The sequence below is a fragment of the Hemibagrus wyckioides genome, linkage group LG02 (genome assembly GCF_019097595.1).
Source record: "Hemibagrus wyckioides isolate EC202008001 linkage group LG02, SWU_Hwy_1.0, whole genome shotgun sequence".
Classification (NCBI taxonomy): Eukaryota; Metazoa; Chordata; class Actinopteri; order Siluriformes; family Bagridae; genus Hemibagrus; species Hemibagrus wyckioides.
Window position 1 is genome coordinate 26437256 of NC_080711.1, and position 19560 is coordinate 26456815.

Genomic DNA, 19560 nt, shown 5'->3' on the forward strand with positions numbered 1-19560 from the left:
TTGGCATATATAGTTTTACTGGCATCATACCAGATAACCCCAATCCATTCCAGAGCTTTTCCAGCTTGTTGTCTGATCCAGTGCATGCCATAGCCACCAAAGTTAAACCCAGATCCTTTACAGGAAAGACTCAGAGTTTCTCCAGGTTTGTTTATTACTGAACCAGTGGGGATAGACTCAAGACTTTGACACTGAATACCTGCAATATAAACAAGAAAATATTAGTGTATAATAAACAATGAAAAAGATATTTGAGATTCATCATGAAAACTCACCATTGAGGCTGATAAGTAGCAGGAATAAGGGATCCATGAAGGGATCTTCATGGTGAGTGTTGATGAGACTCGATCGCTCCACTCAGCTCAGCTGCACATAAATACTGCATGGACACACAGCAATCTGGATTTGCATCATGATGTCATGATAGAAAACATGTGGGAGTCATGATGCTGTAACAGAGAGGAACAGCAACTAAACCTTGATCTAATCTGTCTAATCTGCTGATGTGATTATTTTCAGCCAAATATACTACATTATAATAAGTTCTTGTTAGTGATATGATTATTATAGTGTTTATCATGTGCAGTAATGTTAGAGATGGTATTTTGGTTTAAAATCTACACTACAATATTTATTTATTTATTTATTTATTTATTTATTTATTTATTTATTTATTTATTTATTGTTGTGTGTGTTGTATAGTCAAGAGATATTGGGACAGTTCCTTGGGTATTGGCAAGTGGTTTATTTATTATTGTGTTATTCCTGTGTGGGCGGTGCCACGCCCTTTCCTAATGTGTTTTCCTGCTTTCTCACCTGTCCCTTGTTTTCCACTGATGTGCTGCTTTATATTCCTTTGTCCTTCTGTCATTATGTTTATATATGTGTTGACGTAGCGGTGTATGTGTGCTGTAAGGCCGGACACCGTGTTATTTAGGCTTTTATGTTATAGTCATGTTTTGTTGCGGTTATTTAATTTTCCATGTCATATTTATGTTTAATGTAGATGTATTTAGTTTTGTTAAATAAAAGCAGTGCACGTACTGGATCCCTGCGTTTGGGTCTGATCTGCTACTGTGGGTGACAGAGCTTATGGCAATTATTTGGGTTTGATCTCTGCCATCAGCCGATTCGTCCCCGTTCATTACATGTATCTTGTGGGCATTCTGTTATAATGAACACTGGATGAGGAGTTTTTGTACAGGGATGTCACAGCTGTGTCTTCAGTCTGCATGTTCTGTCCTCCAATTGTTATTGTGTTAGTAGAAGTGTCTCTGGAGATGCTGAACTTATTTTTCAGTTTGTCACTGTAAGCTGTATCCCCACCACTATGGATTATTCCAGTCCACTCCAGAGCTTTTCCTGCAGGTTGTCGGATCCAACCTGTAGCATAGCTCGTAACTAAATATGAACCTCTGCTGATGATGGGAGGAGAATGTATCTGAAATGTATTTAAATCATGAGGAGGAGATTCATCTGATGGAGGATCTGTGGGTTTATAATGGAGCAGAAGCCTCTTCATCAAATGCTCTTATCTTTTTCCAAAGCAAATGTTAAAGTCTCAGTGAAGCCAAAAAGGAATAAATATTAGATTTAGCATAATAATTATGTACACTTGCAGATCTTGGGATTATGATGTGTGTAAGCTCTGAATTTAATCAGGTGATTATTTGTATAAAACTTGACAACTGATCTTGCTCATTCAACTCCCTAAGAATTTTCTGTGAAATCAGGTTTTCCAAAAAAAAAAGAGAGAGTTATTCACACAACACAGGTTGCTAAGATGCTTTATGTAAGTGAGTTTAATCTGAGTGTCATGATGCTGGATGCATTCAGAGCAGAATGTGAAGAGAGAGATGGCCTAAATGTACAGAAGGAAACACATCGAGATGGTTGAGTTTGTACACACTGCCCTCTAGAGGCGCAAAAGACCTGTGTCCAAATGATCCAGAACTAGAATGTCATTTAGGAGAAAAAGATTATAATATTCTTGCTATCCAAAAAAAAAAAAAAGTCTTATGTGACACAACAATAAACGTGATTAAAGATAGTTTAAAAGAGAGAAAGCAGTCAGATACAGTATCAGTGGTAAAATAGTAAATCTAGTGGTTAAACCAATCAGTTAACTATGAAATCATTGTTAATCTTAATGATTATGGCACTAAGCTCAATTTCCTAGCTTTGTAAACAACAGCTTCCATAGTTATCTGTCTGTGACATTGTGAATTTATGAAATATATATTACATATATTCAGGGAATTAAATATATTCCATCAGGATGAATGCCCAGACAATGTGAGCTTCCCATGTGACTATAGCAAGTATGTGTTTTTGTAATGATGTCTAAAGGGAAGTATCACTGTGTGGTCATCGAACATTGTAATAAACTGCAGTGTCTTCTGTCCTCATGCTGTTCATCTGCAGATACACCTGCTTCTTGTTGTCTCTGGAGATGGTGAAGCGGCCCTGAGTAATATATGATACCACTACCATATGAGAGATATGCAACCCATTCCAGTCCTTTTCCAGGCGCCTGTCTGTTCCAAAACATGTCATACCTATTAAAGTCAAATCCAGAGGCTGTGCAGGTCAGTTTATGAGACGGATCAGGTTTGATGGTCACAGGATCAGTGTCTGACTGCAGGAATCTGTAAAAGAATAGGGGACATTAACGTTAAAAAAAGACCAAAAGAAATTTTTTTTTTTTTTTTTTAAATAATGTAATAAATGATACTATGAATGAAGATTGCTAGAGTAAAGTAACACAAAACACTGCCTAGTCCCATCTCAAAGAATTAAAATGATTCCTGCTGCTGTAAATGAACACAAACTGCTGGTATGTTGTGTGTGTGTATATATATATATATATTATATATACATACAGGTATATACACCTAGTTGCACATTTTGCATTTTATGTGGCTAGGACAAAGTTCTGTCCTAGCTCTGTGTTGTTTTTGTGTTTAAATGTATGTATGTTAACGTAGCACCAAGGTCCTGGAGAAACGTTTTCTCATTTCACTGTGTACTGTGTCAGCTATACGTGGTTGAAATGACAGTAAAAGCTTCTTGACTTGACTTGAAACAACATTATTGGAGGAATTATTGTGAGTATCATTTGAACTCATGTAGCACTCTACACCTGTAAAATAAGTGTGCTGTGGGTTCGACACTATGCTTGTAACTGAAATGGCTTAAGACCCTTGTGCAGATTACGGCAAACCAGGGTGTCTAAGTAAAGCAACTAGAAGAACAACCAGATGGAAAAAACAAATAACACTTGACTTTATTATATCAAGTTAAATTATATATTTATTATTTATAATTTAAATTATATATTTATTATTTTTATTTTCTCTGTTAATGAAATGGTGTATAACATTAATGACCAGTAGAATATAAAAATAATCAAACGAAAATGAAGTGTCAACTATTAGGAGTTAAGCAGTTGAAGTCGGTATTAAAACTTTACTTAACTAAAGAAACTGAAATTCAGTCATCAGCGTACAAAGTCACAGAAAACAAAAGGGTACAATTGGTGCTACTCAGTATTCAGTATATTCATTTGAATAAACTGGGCCCGGAACTTCTGGTATGCATACAACACTAAATAAAACAACTAAAATAGAAATAGATAATTAAACAAGGAAAAAGCACTTTCTGGAGCCTGTATCCAGTGAAACCGAAACTAAAAGCTGTCAAAAGTTAGTAGAAAGTTTTCTTTTCCAAAGCGACACTACAGCACCTTGTTTCTTTCTTGTGCTCACTCAATATCCGACACAAGTCCCGCCCCAACCATCTCAGGCGTCATCGGGCATCAAGGCAGGATACACCCTGGACAGAGTGCCAACCCATCACAGGGCACACTCAGTCACTCACACTATGGGCAATCTAGAGACTCCAGTCGCCTAGAAGCATGTCTTTGGACTGTGGGAGGAAACTGGAGCAAACCCACTCTGGAGGTGTGAGGTGAACGTGCTAACCACTAAGCCACCGTGCCGCCCCGATCACATTTATAAGAAACAAAATTAAATAGATAATAACCCAATGGGCTAACAAGATCCATTAGTGACTCTCTAGCAAGATAAGGTTTAACTCAAATGACAGTGCTCATACACACACATACTTAATAAAGAAATATACATATATACATATGCATATGTACATAACTTTAATATGTACACAAAGGAAAGAAAGAAACAAAAAAAATTCAATGTTATGTGCCCTGAAATCAAAACTTTCAAACACCCAAAGCTGGTGGAATATTAACTGGACATTCAGACACTTTTCATTTCAAACAGCAACATATTCTTAATAACTATGAACTGAGTAAACTTTTGTATTAGATTTGGTTACATAACATACATAAACATACATGTTACACAGTCTTTTACACACAAAGAGGACTTGTGCACATCTGCACCTTAAAGATAGACAATACTGCTCTCATCACCTCATCACCTTATTCCACTTCGTGACCACCCCGTACTGCTGTTGTCTGCACCTTGGGCACTATTGCACACTATCCAATCTGTTCCATAGTGGCTGCTGCTATCAGTGATAGAAGCTCCAGACACTTTACAGGTGATGGTTAAAGTCTCTCCTGGCTTTATAAGCAGTGAGTCTGGCTGGATGAGCTCAGTAGCACAGAACACATCTGTGAAAAGAGAAAAAGAAAAGGTTGACATGTCAAACTGAAAGGATCAGATGAAATAATAAAGCTTCAATCCAAACACTCACAGGGGGCGAGAGCCAGCAGCAGCAGTGGAGCTGAAGCTAACATGTTTGTGTTGAAGGAAGACTAATGAGAAGTGTTTCCTCTCTAGATCAGCACGCTGCTAATATTACAAGAGGAGATGAAGATTTGCATAAACATTCCAGAGAGGCTGTGTTGAGTGCAGTTCTGCAGCTGTTAATCACACTCACACCCTGTTTTGTTATGTGGAAAATAATCCTTTTTTTATTATTATTTCTAATGATCTGTAAATTTTGTGATGTAATTAACAGTTCCTGTGATGGTCAGAATGAAAACTGATTTATTTCGTTCCCTAAAATTCCATCTGAATCTCTGACATAATACATGAAAATAATGATAATTAGATAAACAATCCTTTATGTCATTATCAGTCATGTGTAGGCTTCACTCTAGAGAATTACATTAACACAGAAATTATTCTTATGTCTGCAAATTTCCTGGTTTATGTTTTTGAGAATTTGGTAAAATAAATGCTGTGAATAACTGCTTCTATATTTGACTCTGACATGGTGAAATACTGCAGTGTTTTCTGAACAGTATGAACTACATTTAACATTATAATCAAACCGTTCAATAGAACATGATGTTCATTCTGGTATAGTCTGCACTCTAGAGGCTTTAACTGATGAATCCAGAGAGAAATAGCTGAGAAGATACTAGATCAGGTGTTTTTAAATTCTGAAGAAGAATTGTAATTTCTATTGAGCAGAAGGCAAAGCTGAAATCTAATATCTATCAACAACTCAACAGTGAAACTATTCTCTATACATACTATTCTCTATATATTCTCTTCTTCTTCTTTATTATTCAAAAGTTTAAAATGATCTTCAAGAATTTGAATCAGGAGCAGTGCTGGGTAAGTTACTTCAAAAAAGTAATGAATTACAAATTACACCACCAATGCTGTATTTAAAATGCTTTTCTAATTACTCTATCTGAAAAGTAATTTAATTACTTAGAATGTAATTTAACTCATTATTAATTTCTTCTTAAAATCCCTATAAACCTTGACTGGTAGCCTGCAATCATTTTTTTAGCTCACCTTTGGACACTTTCTGCACTCCCGATGTAAAATCAAGTCATGTCTGCTTAACATTTGTTGCCACAGTGTTATCTGTCGATGAACATCGATCACTCAAAAGTGTTTGTTAATGCTGCCTTGCCAAGTGCTTCAGTAAATTAATAAATTACTTGTGGTATTGATAGCTAGTGGCGGACTGGGACAAAAATTCAGGCCGGGAATTTGACTCCATCCCAGGCCACCTTTGCTGCTGCCGTCACTGCCAAACTGTTCATGCAATCCACCAGACTGCTAATCTTGCAGGTTAACCCTATTAGTTGATGTAAATGAATAAATAGACCTAAATAGACCTCAAATATATATATATATATATATATATATATATATATACACTATATTGCCAAAAGTATTCGCTCACCCATCCAAATAATCAGAATCAGGTGTTCCAATCACTTCCATGGCCACAGGTGTATAAAATCAAGCACCTAGGCATGCAGACTGTTTTTACAAACATTTGTGAAAGAATGGGTCGCTCTCAGGAGCTCAGTGAATTCCAGCGTGGAACTGTGATAGGATGCCACCTGTGCAACAAATCCAGTCGTGAAATTTCCTCGCTCCTAAATATTCCACAGTCAACTGTCAGCTGTATTATAAGAACGTGGAAGTGTTTGGGAACGACAGCAACTCAGCCACGAAGTGGTAGGCCACGTAAACTGACGGAGCGGGGTCAGCGGATGCTGAGGCGCATAGTGCGAAGAGGTCGCCAACTTTCTGCAGAGTCAATCGCTACAGACCTCCAAACTTCATGTGGCCTTCAGATTAGCTCAAGAACAGTGCGCAGTGAGCTTCATGGAATGGGTTTCCATGGCCGAGCAGCTGCATCCAAGCCATACATCACCAAGTGCAATGCAAAGCGTCGGATGCAGTGGTGTAAAGCACACCGCCACTGGACTCTAGAGCAGTGGAGACGCGTTCTCTGGAGTGACAAATCGCGCTTCTCCATCTGGCAATCTGATGGACGAGTCTGGGTTTGACGGTTGCCAGGAGAACGGTACTTGTCTGACTGCATTGTGCCAAGTGTAAAGTTTGGTGGAGGGGGGATTATGGTGTGGGGTTGTTTTTCAGGAGCTGGGCTTGGCCCCTTAGTTCCAGTGAAAGGAACTCTGAATGCTTCAGCATACCAAGACATTTTGGACAATTCCATGCTCCCAACATCTTCCAACATGACTGTGCACCAGTGCACAAAACAAGGTCCATAAAGACATGGATGACAGAGTCTGGTGTGGATGAACTTGACTGGCCTGCACAGAGTCCTGACCTCAACCCGATAGAACACCTTTGGGATGAATTAGAGCGGAGACTGAGAGCCAGGCCTTCTCGTCCAACATCAGTGTGTGACCTCACAAATGCGCTTCTGGAAGAATGGTCAAAAATTCCCATAAACACACTCCTAAACCTTGTGGACAGCCTTCCCAGAAGAGTTGAAGCTGTTATAGCTGCAAAGAGTGGACCGACGTCATATTGAACCCTATGGATTAGGAATGGGATGTCACTTAGGTTCATATGCAAGTCAAGGCAGGTGAGTGAATACTTTTATATATATATATATATATATATATACAGTGAGGGAAATAATTATTTGATCCCCTGCTGATTTTGTACGTTTGCCCACTGACAAAGAAATGATCAGTCTGTAATTTTAATGGTAGGTTTATCCGAACAGTGAGAGGCAGAATAACAACAAAAGAAAATCCAGAAAAATGCATTTCAGAAAAGTTCTACATTGATTTGCATTTTAATGAGTGAAATAAGTATTTGATCCCCTATCAATCAGAAAGATTTCTGGCTCCCAGGTGTCTTTTGTACAGGTAACGAGCTGAGATTACAGTAGGAGCACTCTCAGGGAGTGCTCTTAATCTCAGCTTGTTTACTGTATGAAAGACACCTGTCCACAGAAGGAAGCAATCAATCTGATTCCAAACTCTCCATCATGGCCAAGACCAAAGAGCTGTCCTACACAAGGCTGGAATGAGCTACAAGACCATCGCCAAGCAGCTTGGTGAGAAGGTGACAACAGTTGGTGGTGCGATTATTCCCAAATGGAAGGACCTTACTCGGTCTGGGGCTCCATGCAAGATCTCACCTCATGGAGTTTCAATGATCATGAAAATGGCAAGGAATCACCCCAGAATTACACTGGAGGATTTTATCAATGATCTCAAGGCAGCTGGGACCATAGTCACCAAGAAAACAATTGGTAACACACTACGGCGTGAAAGACTGAAATCCTGTAGCGCCCGCAAGGTCCCCTGCTAAAGAAAGCACATGTACAGGCTCATCTGAAGTTTGCCAGTGAACAGCTGAATGATTCAGAGGAGAACTGGGTGAAAGTGTTGTGGTCAAATGAGACCAAAATCCAGCTCTTTGGCATCAACTCAACTCGCCGTGTTTGGAGGAGGAGGAATGCTGCCTATGACCCCAAGTACACCATCCCCAGGTGACAGGACAACTGCATCGCATCAAAGGGACAATGGATGGGGCCATGTACCGTTAAATCTTGGATGAGAACCTCCTTCCCTCAGCCAGGGCATTGAAAATGGGTCGTGGATTGATATTCCAGCCTGACAATGACCCAAAACACACGGCCCAGGCAACAAAGTAGTGGCTCAAAAAGAAGCACATTAAGGTCCTGTAGTTGCCTAGCCAGTCTCCAGACCTTAATCCCATAGAAAATCTGTGGAGGGAGCTGAAGGGTCAGCCACAAAACCTTAATGACTTGGAGAGGATCTGCAAAGAGGAGTGGGCCCAAATTCCTTGAGATGTGAGATGTGTGTAAACCTGGTGGCCAACTACAAGAAATGTCTGACGTCTGTGATTGCCAACAAGGGTTTGCCACCAAGAACTAAGTCATGTTTTGCAAAGGGGTCAAATACTTATTTCACTCAATAAAATGTAAATCAATGTATAACTTTTTTTGAAATGTGTTTTTCTGGATTTTTTTGTTGTTATTCTGTCTCTCACTGTTCAGATAAACCATTAAAATTACAGACTGATCATTTCTTTGTCAGTGGGCAAACGTACAAAATCAGCAGGGGATCAAATAATTTTTTCCCTCACTGTACATATTGTCATGCTGATCTTTAACACATTTTAATATTGACAGCTAAAAATGTTCTTTGGTGTTTAAATTATTTTGTATTCATTTAAGACCGAATATTTAAGTAAAATGTTAGTGTATAGTATGTATATGACTTTCATCCTCTGATTTTGAAATGTTTCCATGGTTCTGACTCTGTTACACTGTGAAATATTTGTGTTTGAAAAAAATACATTGTGAAAAATTTCATACTGATTGAATCTCATTACACAGACTCCTGAAGGAGTGTAGGAAAGTCACACTGGTGTGTGTGTTGATATGTTTATTTTTAAGTGAATTAAGTAATCTAACATCAGTATAAATGTCCAGACAATGTTCACAACAATCCAATCAGCAAAAGTCAGCAAGTGGTAACATAAGTCAGAGACACAGTAAACAGTTTCATTCTTTGACCTCCATGAATCTGAAAATGTGGGTTTGTCATGTGACTATAGCAAGTATGTGTTTTTGTACTGATGTCTAAGGGGAAGTATCACTGTGTGTCACGGGCGCAGTAATAAACTGCAGTGTCTTCTGTCCTCATGCTGTTCATCTGCAGATACACCTGCTTCTTACTGTCGTCTCTGGAGATGGTGAAGCGGCCCTGAACTGCACTGGAGTAATATATGTAACTACTACTGTAGATGCTTGCAACCCATTCCAGTCCTTTTCCAGGCGCCTGTCTGATCCAAGCCATCCAGTAGCTACTAATGTCTAATCCAGAGGCTGTGCAGGTCAGTTTATGAGACTGATCAGGTTTGATGATCACTGGATCAGACTCAATCAGTATCTGACTGCAGGAATCTGAAATAGAAGAATATAAAAAAATAGGTTTTAAGTTATATAAAAAATAATAATAAAAGAAGATATTTTTGATAAAAGTATGCAACAAATAATGAAATGTAAATAATAAAACTAAGACTGAATGAAGATTGCTAGAGTAAAGTAACTGAATACTCTGCCTAGTCCCATCTCAAAGCAAGTAAAAAAAAGCTTCTGCTGTAAATGAACACAAACTGCTGGTATGATGTTGGGCTGAATGTTTCAGCATAAATGGTTCAAATGCAGGATTTTGTTTGCATGACACGCCCACTAGAGATATAAAAACATTCACAGAGGAACAGCTGAGATGAGAAAAAGCTTCCTGTAAGACTCTGGGTGTGTTTCATGCTGTCAGGTTCATCACTGCTCTTTACTCATTAGATCTCATGTCTTTTTAGTCCATCACTGTGTATCACTGTAACACCCAGAAGAACATTCTGGTTTGTTCAGAAACTGTCATTTTTCATCTCTGTGTCTAATAGAAACTGAATTTAATTAAAGAAATAATTGAGGTCACAAATCACTAACTCATTTAGTCAGGAGCTCATGCCAACAACCTGTCTGTTGTTAAATCGAAAAATAAATAAATAAATAAATAAAAAAAATTGAATTTTGTGTGAATGATGGAATAAAGCATCTGCTTCTCTTTTTTACGTATCCTTTTTGAATAAACCACAAGGAGCAAAACCCTTAATCCAGTAGACTTTGAGAGGATTTCTCTAATATGTTTTAGCCTTCAGTATTTCACATAAACCTATTATATGAAATGTAAACATTTCACACCTGCTAAAGAAATTAAAGCATTCCCTTAATTAATTAATCAGTAAAACTCAAACCTACCAGAGGCTTCACATCACCATGATAATGACTGAGGATAACATAGGATATAATGCATTTTTATTCTATTTTTTATAAAATACTACATATCAAGTGTAAATTTGGTAATATGTAACACAAATATTTATAATGAGTGTTTGATATTTGATAATGAGTGATAGTCTCATACAGAATATAGTTTGTGTATTCACTTTTTTTAAACTTTATTTGTTGAGCTCTGCCGCCTCCTTCAGTTGTTTCAATTACTGCACCTCACACTGTGAGAACAGACTGTATTATTATTGAATCAACTCATTAAACACTGATTCCAACTTTTTGTTTATAATCCTGTAAAATGAAAGGATTAATAATAGTTCAGAATCAACATTCTTTCAGTAATGTTTTATTTTTTATTTAAAAATGTGTTTGTGCGACTGATTTAAAACACTACCAACGATTCTGACTTCATTCCAGTGGAAGAAAGTGAAAGTGTGACTGAGATGATTTATTAGTTGCATTGAGAGGATGTGTGTAACATGTCTCATAAGGTTTTTGTAAGAGGAATCCACTATTCTGTCTCACTGTGGTTCACGAGCGCAGTAATACACAGCTGTGTCTTCAGTCTGCATGTTCTGTCCTCCAATTGTTATTGTGTTAGTAGAAGTGTCTCTGGAGATGCTGAACTTATTTTTCAGTTTGTCACTGTAAGCTGTACCCCCACCAGTATAGATTATTCCAATCCACTCCAGAGCTTTTCCTGCAGGTTGTCGGATCCAAACTGTATCATCGCTCGTAACTGAATATGAAACCTTGCAGTGGATGGAGAGACTCTGGCCTGGCTGGACTGTCATGGAAGCAGGCTGAGTCAGTTCCTTTATTTATTTGTCACATATACATTACAGCACAGTGAAATTCTTTCTTCGCATATCCCATCCTTGGAGGTTGGGGTCAGAGCGCAGGGTCAGCCATGATATGGCACCCCTGGAGCAGAGAGGGTTAAGGGCCTTGCTCAAGGGCCCAACAGTGGCAACTTGGCGGTGCTGGAACCCCTGATCTTCCGGTCAACGACCCAGAGCCTTAACCACTTGAGCCACCACTGGCCATGTACATCTGTGGAGGAAAACACATGGTGATATCTCTCACAATATCTGCTGCACCTTTATTCTTCATCTAGTAAATGAATGAATTTGATAAAGCACTCACAAGAAGCAGCTGCCAGCAGGAGCAGTAGAGATGTAGAGAACATGGTGTGTGTTGTTTGTACTGGAGTCTTCTCTGTTCTCCAAAGTTTAACAGACACCATCACATCATATAAATAGAGTGAGATCCAGCTCTGATGCTTGGATTTGCTTATCTGCTGATGATGGGAGGAGAATGTATCTGAAATGTATTTAAATCATGAGGAGGAGATTCATCTGATGGAGGATGTGTGGGTTTATAATGGAGCAGAAGCCTCTTCATCAAATGCTCTTATCTTTTTCCAAAGCAAATGTTAAAGTCTCAGTGAAGCCAAAAAGGAATAAATATTAGATTTAGCATAATAATAATGTACACTTGCAGATCTTGGGATTATGATGTGTGTAAGCTCTGAATTCAATCAGGTGATTATTTGTATAAAACTTGACAACTGATCTTGCTCATTCAACTCCCTAAGAATTTTCTGTGGAATCAGGTTTTCCAAAAAAAAAAAACACAACACAGGTTGCTTTATGTAATTCAGTTTAATCTGAGTGTCATGATGCTGGATGCATTCAGAGCAGGATGTGAAAAGAGAGAATGCCTAAATGTACAGATAGAAACAGACTGAGATGTTTGAGTTTGTACACACTGCCCTCTAGTGGCAGAAAAGACATGTTTTAAATGATCCAGATCTAGAAAGAGTCATAGAGGAGAAAAAAAAGATGCTGTCAATAAAAAAGATCTCATGTAAAGCAGCAATAAAAATGAATGAAAAAGGAATTCAGAATTGCAGCATTTCTCTCAGCATGGTTTAAAAGATACAGTATCAGAGGTAGAATACTAAATCAATTAGTTTAACCAATCAGTTAATTGGGAAATCTATATTAGTCTCAATGAGCTCAATTCTCTAGATTTGTGAACACTGCTTCCACAGTTCTCAGTCTGTCACATCATGAATATATGCAAAATATATTACATATATTCAGGGAATTAAATAAATATTACATCAGGATAAATGTCCAGAAAATGTGGGTTTGTCATGTGACTATAGCAAGTATGTGTAAGGGGAAGAATCAGTGTGTGTCACGGGCGCAGTAATAAACTGCAGTGTCTTCTGTCCTCATGCTGTTCATCTGCAGATACACCTGCATCTTACTGTAAGACTCTGGGTGTGTTTCATGCTGTCAGGTTCATCTCTGCTCTTTACTCATTAGATCTCATGTCTTTTTAGTTTTTTATCTGTGTGTCTAATAGAAACTGAATTTAATTAAAAAAGTAATTCAGGTCACAAATCACTAATTTATTTAGTCAGGAGCTCAGGCTAACAACTTGTCTGTTGTTAAATCTTGTGAATGATGGAATAAAAATCTGCTTCTCTTTTTTACGTATCCTTTTTGAATAAACCACAAGGAGCAAAACCCTTAATCCAGTAGACTTTGAGAGGATTTCTCTAATATGTTTTAGCCTTCAGTATTTCACATAAACCTATTATATGAAATGTAAATATTTCACACCTGCTAAAGAAATTAAAGCATTCCCTTAATGAATTAATCTGTAAAACTCAAACCTACCAGAGGTTTCACATCATCATGATAATGACTGAGGGATAATGTAGGATAGAATGTATTTTTTATTCTGTTTTTATATCATACTACATATCAAGTGTAAATTTAGTAATATTCAACACAAATATTCCTAAATTATGATAAATGAGATGTTTGATAATGAGTCTCATACAGAATACAGTTTGTGGATTCACTTTTTTCACTTTATTTGTTAAACTCTGCTGCCTCCTTCAGTTGTTTCAATTATTGCACCTCACACTGTGAGAACAGACTGTGTGTTAAACACAACACACTGCTGGAAACATGCTGTATTATTCCTGAATCCACTCATTAAACACTGATTCAACTGTTGGTTAAAAATCCTGTAAAATGAAGGGATTAATAATAGTTTAGAATAAACTGATATTTTATTTTTTATTTAATAAAGATTTTGTGTGACTGTGTTTTAAAACACTGCAAACTATTACGACTTTATTACAATAGAAGAAAGTGAAAGTGTGACTGAGATGATTTATTAGTTGCATTGAGAGGATGTGTGTAACATGTCTCATAAGGTTTTTGTAAGAGGAATCCACTATTCTGTCTCACTGTGAGTCACGAGCGCAGTAATACACAGCTGTGTCTTCAGTCTGCATGTTCTGTCCTCCAATTGTTATTGTGTTAGTAGAAGTGTCTCTGGAGATGCTGAACTTATTTTTCAGTTTGTCACTGTAATAAGTACTCCCACCACTACCAATGTCTCCAATCCACTCCAGAGCTTTTCCTGCAGGTTGTCGGATCCAAGCTGTACCATAGCTTGTAACTGAATATGAAACTTTGCAGTGGATGGAGAGACTCTGGCCTGGCTGGACTGTCATGGAAGCAGGCTGAGTCAGTTCCTCACCATGTACATCTGTGGAGGAAAACACATGGTGATATCTCACACAATATCTGCTGCACCTTTATTCTTCATCTAGTAAATGAATGAATTTGATAAAGCACTCACAAGAAGCAGCTGCCAGCAGGAGCAGTAGAGATGTAGAGAACATGGTGTGTGTTGTTTGTACTGGAGTCTTCTCTGTTCTCCAAAGTTTAACAGACACCATCACATCATATAAATAGAGTGAGATCCAGCTCTGATGCTTGGATTTGCTTATCTGCTGATGATGGGAGGAGAATGTATCTGAAATGTATTTAAATGTTGTCGGGTTGTTGAATCCAAGCTGTTCCACAGTGGAAAAGAATTTGGTTGTTTGTTATTATTATTAATGATATGGATGTTTTGTGATGTAATTAACAGTTCCTCTGATGGTCAGATTGAAAACTGATGTATTTCCTGAACACTTAAATTAATCTGAATTATTACATGAAAATAATAATAATTATATAAACAATCCTTTACGTCATTATCAGTCATGTGTAGGCTGCACTCTAGAGAATTACATTAACACAGAAATGATTCTCATGTCAAATTTGACTCTGACATGGTGAAATATTACAGTGTTTTCTGAACAGCATGAACTACATTTAACATTATAATCAAACCGTTCAATAGAACATGATGTTCATTCTGGTATAGTCTGCACTCTAGAGGCTTTAACTGATGAATCCAGAGAGAAATAGCTGAGAAGATTCTAGATCAGGTGTTTTTAAATTCTGAAGAAGAATTGTAATCTCTAGTGAGCAGAAGACAAAGCTGAAATCTAATATCTATCAACAACTCAACAGTGAAACTATTCTCTATACTTCATCTACTTTATTATTCAAAAGTTTAAAATGAAGAAACTTTTCAAGAAATTAAATCAGGAATCAAACAGGTGACTTGTCTTCTCTAAATTGCCACTAGGTGTGATAGACAGACAGACAGACAGACAGATCTAAGAACAAAAACTACAGCAATATAAGAAACATATAAATAAAGCATATAAATCACAGTTTAAAAGGGCATGTGTAACATGTCCAGGCTGTACACTCAGTGGTCCTGAAATGGACTCTGGATCCAGCACTCTGACCCGAATAACACACTTCCTAAAAGATGAACGAGTGACTGAATACATTATCATGATTATTGTCTCATGATACTAAGCAATTATATTTTTATTTACAGTATATATATCCTTACACCTCTAATTCCAGTAGTTTTGGTTCTCTATTGATGAGAGCACAGACATTTGTTCTCTTGTGGACTCCTGAACACAAAACCTGCAGATGGAGAAATTTAGCTGCAATTTATTTAGTCATTTAGAGAACCAGAAAATGAACATTGCTGAAGCCAAACTTACAGTATAAAAGTACAGATATAATGGGTGATCAGAAATGGTATCACTTGGTCTTTAGAGAGTCTGAATGCTGCAGAACAAAAACACATCCTTTGCACATCCTTTTAACCAATAGACTCAGGTCTGTATTTTGGACATCCACAGGCTGGTTTTGGAGGAGCTGAGGATGAAAACGCTGTCACATTTTTACAGTTCATCAGTTCAGCTTAGTGGCTGTGTTTAATAACTGGAGTACATGCAAGCAAGAGTTGAGAGTTCTTGTAACTTAGTCATTTGCGTCACTTCACAAACAGAAATGTTCCAGTACAAAGGCTTGGATTAGTAATGACTTAGGAGTCTATTAGGAATTATTTATTATTATGTTAACAGAAACAATTCAACTGACACATAATTCTACACATAACTTCTGTGCAAAATCTCAGAAGTGAAGGAAGTTGTGACATTAATACAGTGCACACACACACACACACACACACACACACCTGTTAGAAATGAACAGCTAATATATTTTAAATTGTTGTATATAGTATTTTACCTGTACTACTTTTTACTGACACATACCTCTGTGACTACTGTAACTTCACGAATAAAAAAGTGATACAAGCTGATTAAATGGTTCATATCATGAGATATGAGTTCATAGTGTTCACTGCATGTGAGAGTTAAATGTAAATTACTGTAAACTAACTCAAACATTCTGAGTGGCTACAAGCGTCATCTTTAAAAGAAATTCCCAAGAGGAGGATTATCCAGCGAGAATTACTTCATATTTGGATTTACAAGCATGGACAGTGACAAGGCCAAACAAAAACAAAAACAAAAACAAAAAGGTCGGGAAACATTTCACTGAAAAATGTCTGAAATATAAAATTACCAGAATGACAGCTGACTTCTGAGGGTCAAGGCTGGTGCTCCGGAGCTGGATATTTATCTCAGTGACCTGAATAAAGCACAAAGATTAAAATTTGCTGTTTCAACCAAAAGCACCTAAAGAATACACTAAAAATAACAGAAATATAAAATTACCAGGGCATCAGCTGACATCTGAGGGTCGTGTTCAGAGCAAAGGAGCTGGACGCTTGGATCAGTGACCTTAATACACACACACACACACACACACACCAGTTAAAAATGAAAAACTAATATATTTGATATTGTAGTATATAATATATTAATCCTAGTCCTTTTTTCCTGACACATACCTCGGTGGTCTCGGCTTCCTCCACATCATCAACAACAGATCCTGGAAAACATTTGACACATTTAACCACATCAGTATGTCACGGAGATGACAAATTTCATCAGTGGAAACTGACATTCATGTAGGAAAGAAAATATTTCAAGAAGACACTCTCTCATCCCCTTCATGTCTTTAATCAGAGGGTTATATTAGTGATCAGTAAGGAGAAACGAGTCTTATTGAAGAGGAAGGGAAATAAAAAGGCGAGTTGGTGAGGGACTGACTCTTTACAGCTGCTACAATGATGCGCTAACAGGAACTCACTCATTACCACAACATTCACTCTAACTATTAACACATCAGAAGAAACAATGGCGAGACCAAGAAGAGAAATAAAACACTTCAACGATAATAATAATAATAATAATAATAATAATAAAAATAATAATCATCATCCCGGTGCTAACAGTAACTCCGCTTCATGTCAGGCTTCGTGACTCCGCCCTGTACTTGATTATTTTCATAAAACTTCAAGACTATTTCTAAAAGTCTAAAAGTCATGATGTTGTGCCTCGAAATGTTTTAATCCACAAAATAATCACTTTTATACTTTAAAATGCTCTTGATATGAGCCATGTAGCATCGCCGGCTAATGTTAGCTCAGTCACGCGCCTTAGCTTTTGGCTAGCTCTGTTAGCTAAACTACACAGGAGATTTGATCCTGTTTGTCCTCTGTACCGATGAAAGTCATTCATTTTCCACACACACTCTCTTTGTAAGTTCTAGAGCGATTAGAAACACACAGACTGAGTAAAAAGTGAGCTTTTCTCACCGTGAGCAGCTTGAAGTTCAGCAGCTTGAAGATCGCTGCTCCTCTTCAGCCAGCGATACGCGCAGTATCCCGCGGAGGTGAGCGCGAGCATCCCGGCGGCGCAGGCCAGGCCCCGGCCTGTCCATCTACCTAGAAAGGGAAGATACTTACCTAAATCCATCATTTCTCTCCAAGAAAATCTGCAGTTTATCCTTGAAATATCTCCAGGTAATCCGCAGTGTCGCTGTCTCCGTCGTTTTCTTTTGAAATCTCTTTTAAAAGCCTTCTAGATGACGCAAGCACGCGCTCTGGACTTTTAAATGAAAACCACAAAAGGGGCGGGACTTTCAAAAAACATCAACATGGCGCGTTATATTCTTAATATTTTATATAAACATTAATTAAGGTTATAATGCATGATGATTATGTTTCAATTAAATCTGATAATAAATGGTTAATAAATACACTTTCCTGTCATAACAGCTTGTCCTATTCACTTATATCAGGAGGCAGTAGAGGGCGCCGCTGTGATTTGTATACAGACACGTCAATTCCTCCGCCATGTTGGAAGGGTCGACGTTCTGTTGGAAACCAGTGGAGGTTTTATATGCAGTATATGGTCGACCCTCATGAAATCATGTTGTAACTCGTGCTGTTTTTAGTTTTTCTCTTAACAGCTTGGTTTTAATTACAACAGGATTTATCTCCTTAATTATTTTAGCTGTGAGATTTCTCAGAGGCCTGAGCCCAACCACTAAAAAACAACACCTAAAGACAATCATCTGAAGGGGTGTCCCAAAACTTTTGGCAATATTGTGTATTTCAAACAACAAGAGTGAGCTCAGCTTCCCAAAAAGATAGCTGCACGTTTAATGTAACTTAATTCCACATAGAAGAGCTGGTAAACAATAGTCAAATCCCATTGCACAATCATATTTCATATACGACTGCACCTTTCATTTTCATTTTTGGCCTAGGATGATTTTTCTGTCGTTTTTGTATTCATGTGTGGCAACCGTTCAATCCAGCAAATGAGTAATAGCCAGAAATGAACTTGATCTTGTATTATAGGTTAAAAAATATGGATATTTTAAATGTCCAACCCACAGGAGAGAATATACATCTATAGTATACATTTATCTCATTTGAATATGTTCAAATTTGAACATATTTCATATTGTCTTCAATAATGAGCAAAAGTGTTAAAGTCGAATACAATATATAAATAATAATAAACCTACAAATCATGTTAAGTATGTTTATAAAACATCTTAAGAATCAGTGGGATAAGGTAGACTGGGGAATTTAGAGCATTACTAATTACTAATTACTAATCACAGTACCCTGTTCATACACTTAACAAAAACCTTTTAGGGTTTACTTGAAAAAAATCCTCATAGCGATGTGCACTAGCACTTTTTAAGTAAATATTTCTGCTGGAATAACAAGTACAACTCACTTAGGAGTATCAAGTAAAATGTACTTACCACTAAACATAACCTTCATGAAGATATCAAGTATTGTAGATATGTAGATCTCTATAAATGGAGAAAATTGTCAGAGTTTAATTATCTTGGTTTAACGTTGGATTCAAAGCTTAGTTTCAAAAAGCATGTAAAGAAAATGGTGAGGACTATAAAATGTAACTTGATAAATTTCAGACAAATTAGACAATGTCTTCCCACTGACGTAGCTACGACTCTCATGCATGCTACAATTTTTTCTCATTTGTCATATTGTGCGACATGTTGGGGTCAAGCAGGAGAAACAGTTATTAAACCTTTAAGATCTCTTTATAAACAGACTTTAAAAACTTTGGACAAAAAGCCTAACCAGTATCACCACTGTAGGGTTTTGGAGAAATATAATTTTTTGAGTTTCGATAATTTTAGACTTTTTACAAATTTGTGTATGGTATATAAAATTCTAAATGGTTTGGCCCCTCCCATACTTTGTGTTTTTGTGCACCTCCGCTCTGCAGATTTTTTAAGATCTACTAGATCTTTTCGGATGAAA

General features: G+C 37.3%; 1 gene segment (V, D, J or C); it reads right to left on the reverse strand.

The window, feature by feature from the left end:
• Positions 1-13782: 13782 nt before the first annotated feature.
• On the reverse strand, positions 13783-16494 carry LOC131371034 (Ig heavy chain V region 914-like). The segment is given in 3 exon segments: positions 13783-14187; positions 14281-14457; positions 16428-16494. Coding segments are annotated over 2 exon segments (408 nt in total).
• Between the last annotated feature and the right edge of the window lie 3066 nt (positions 16495-19560).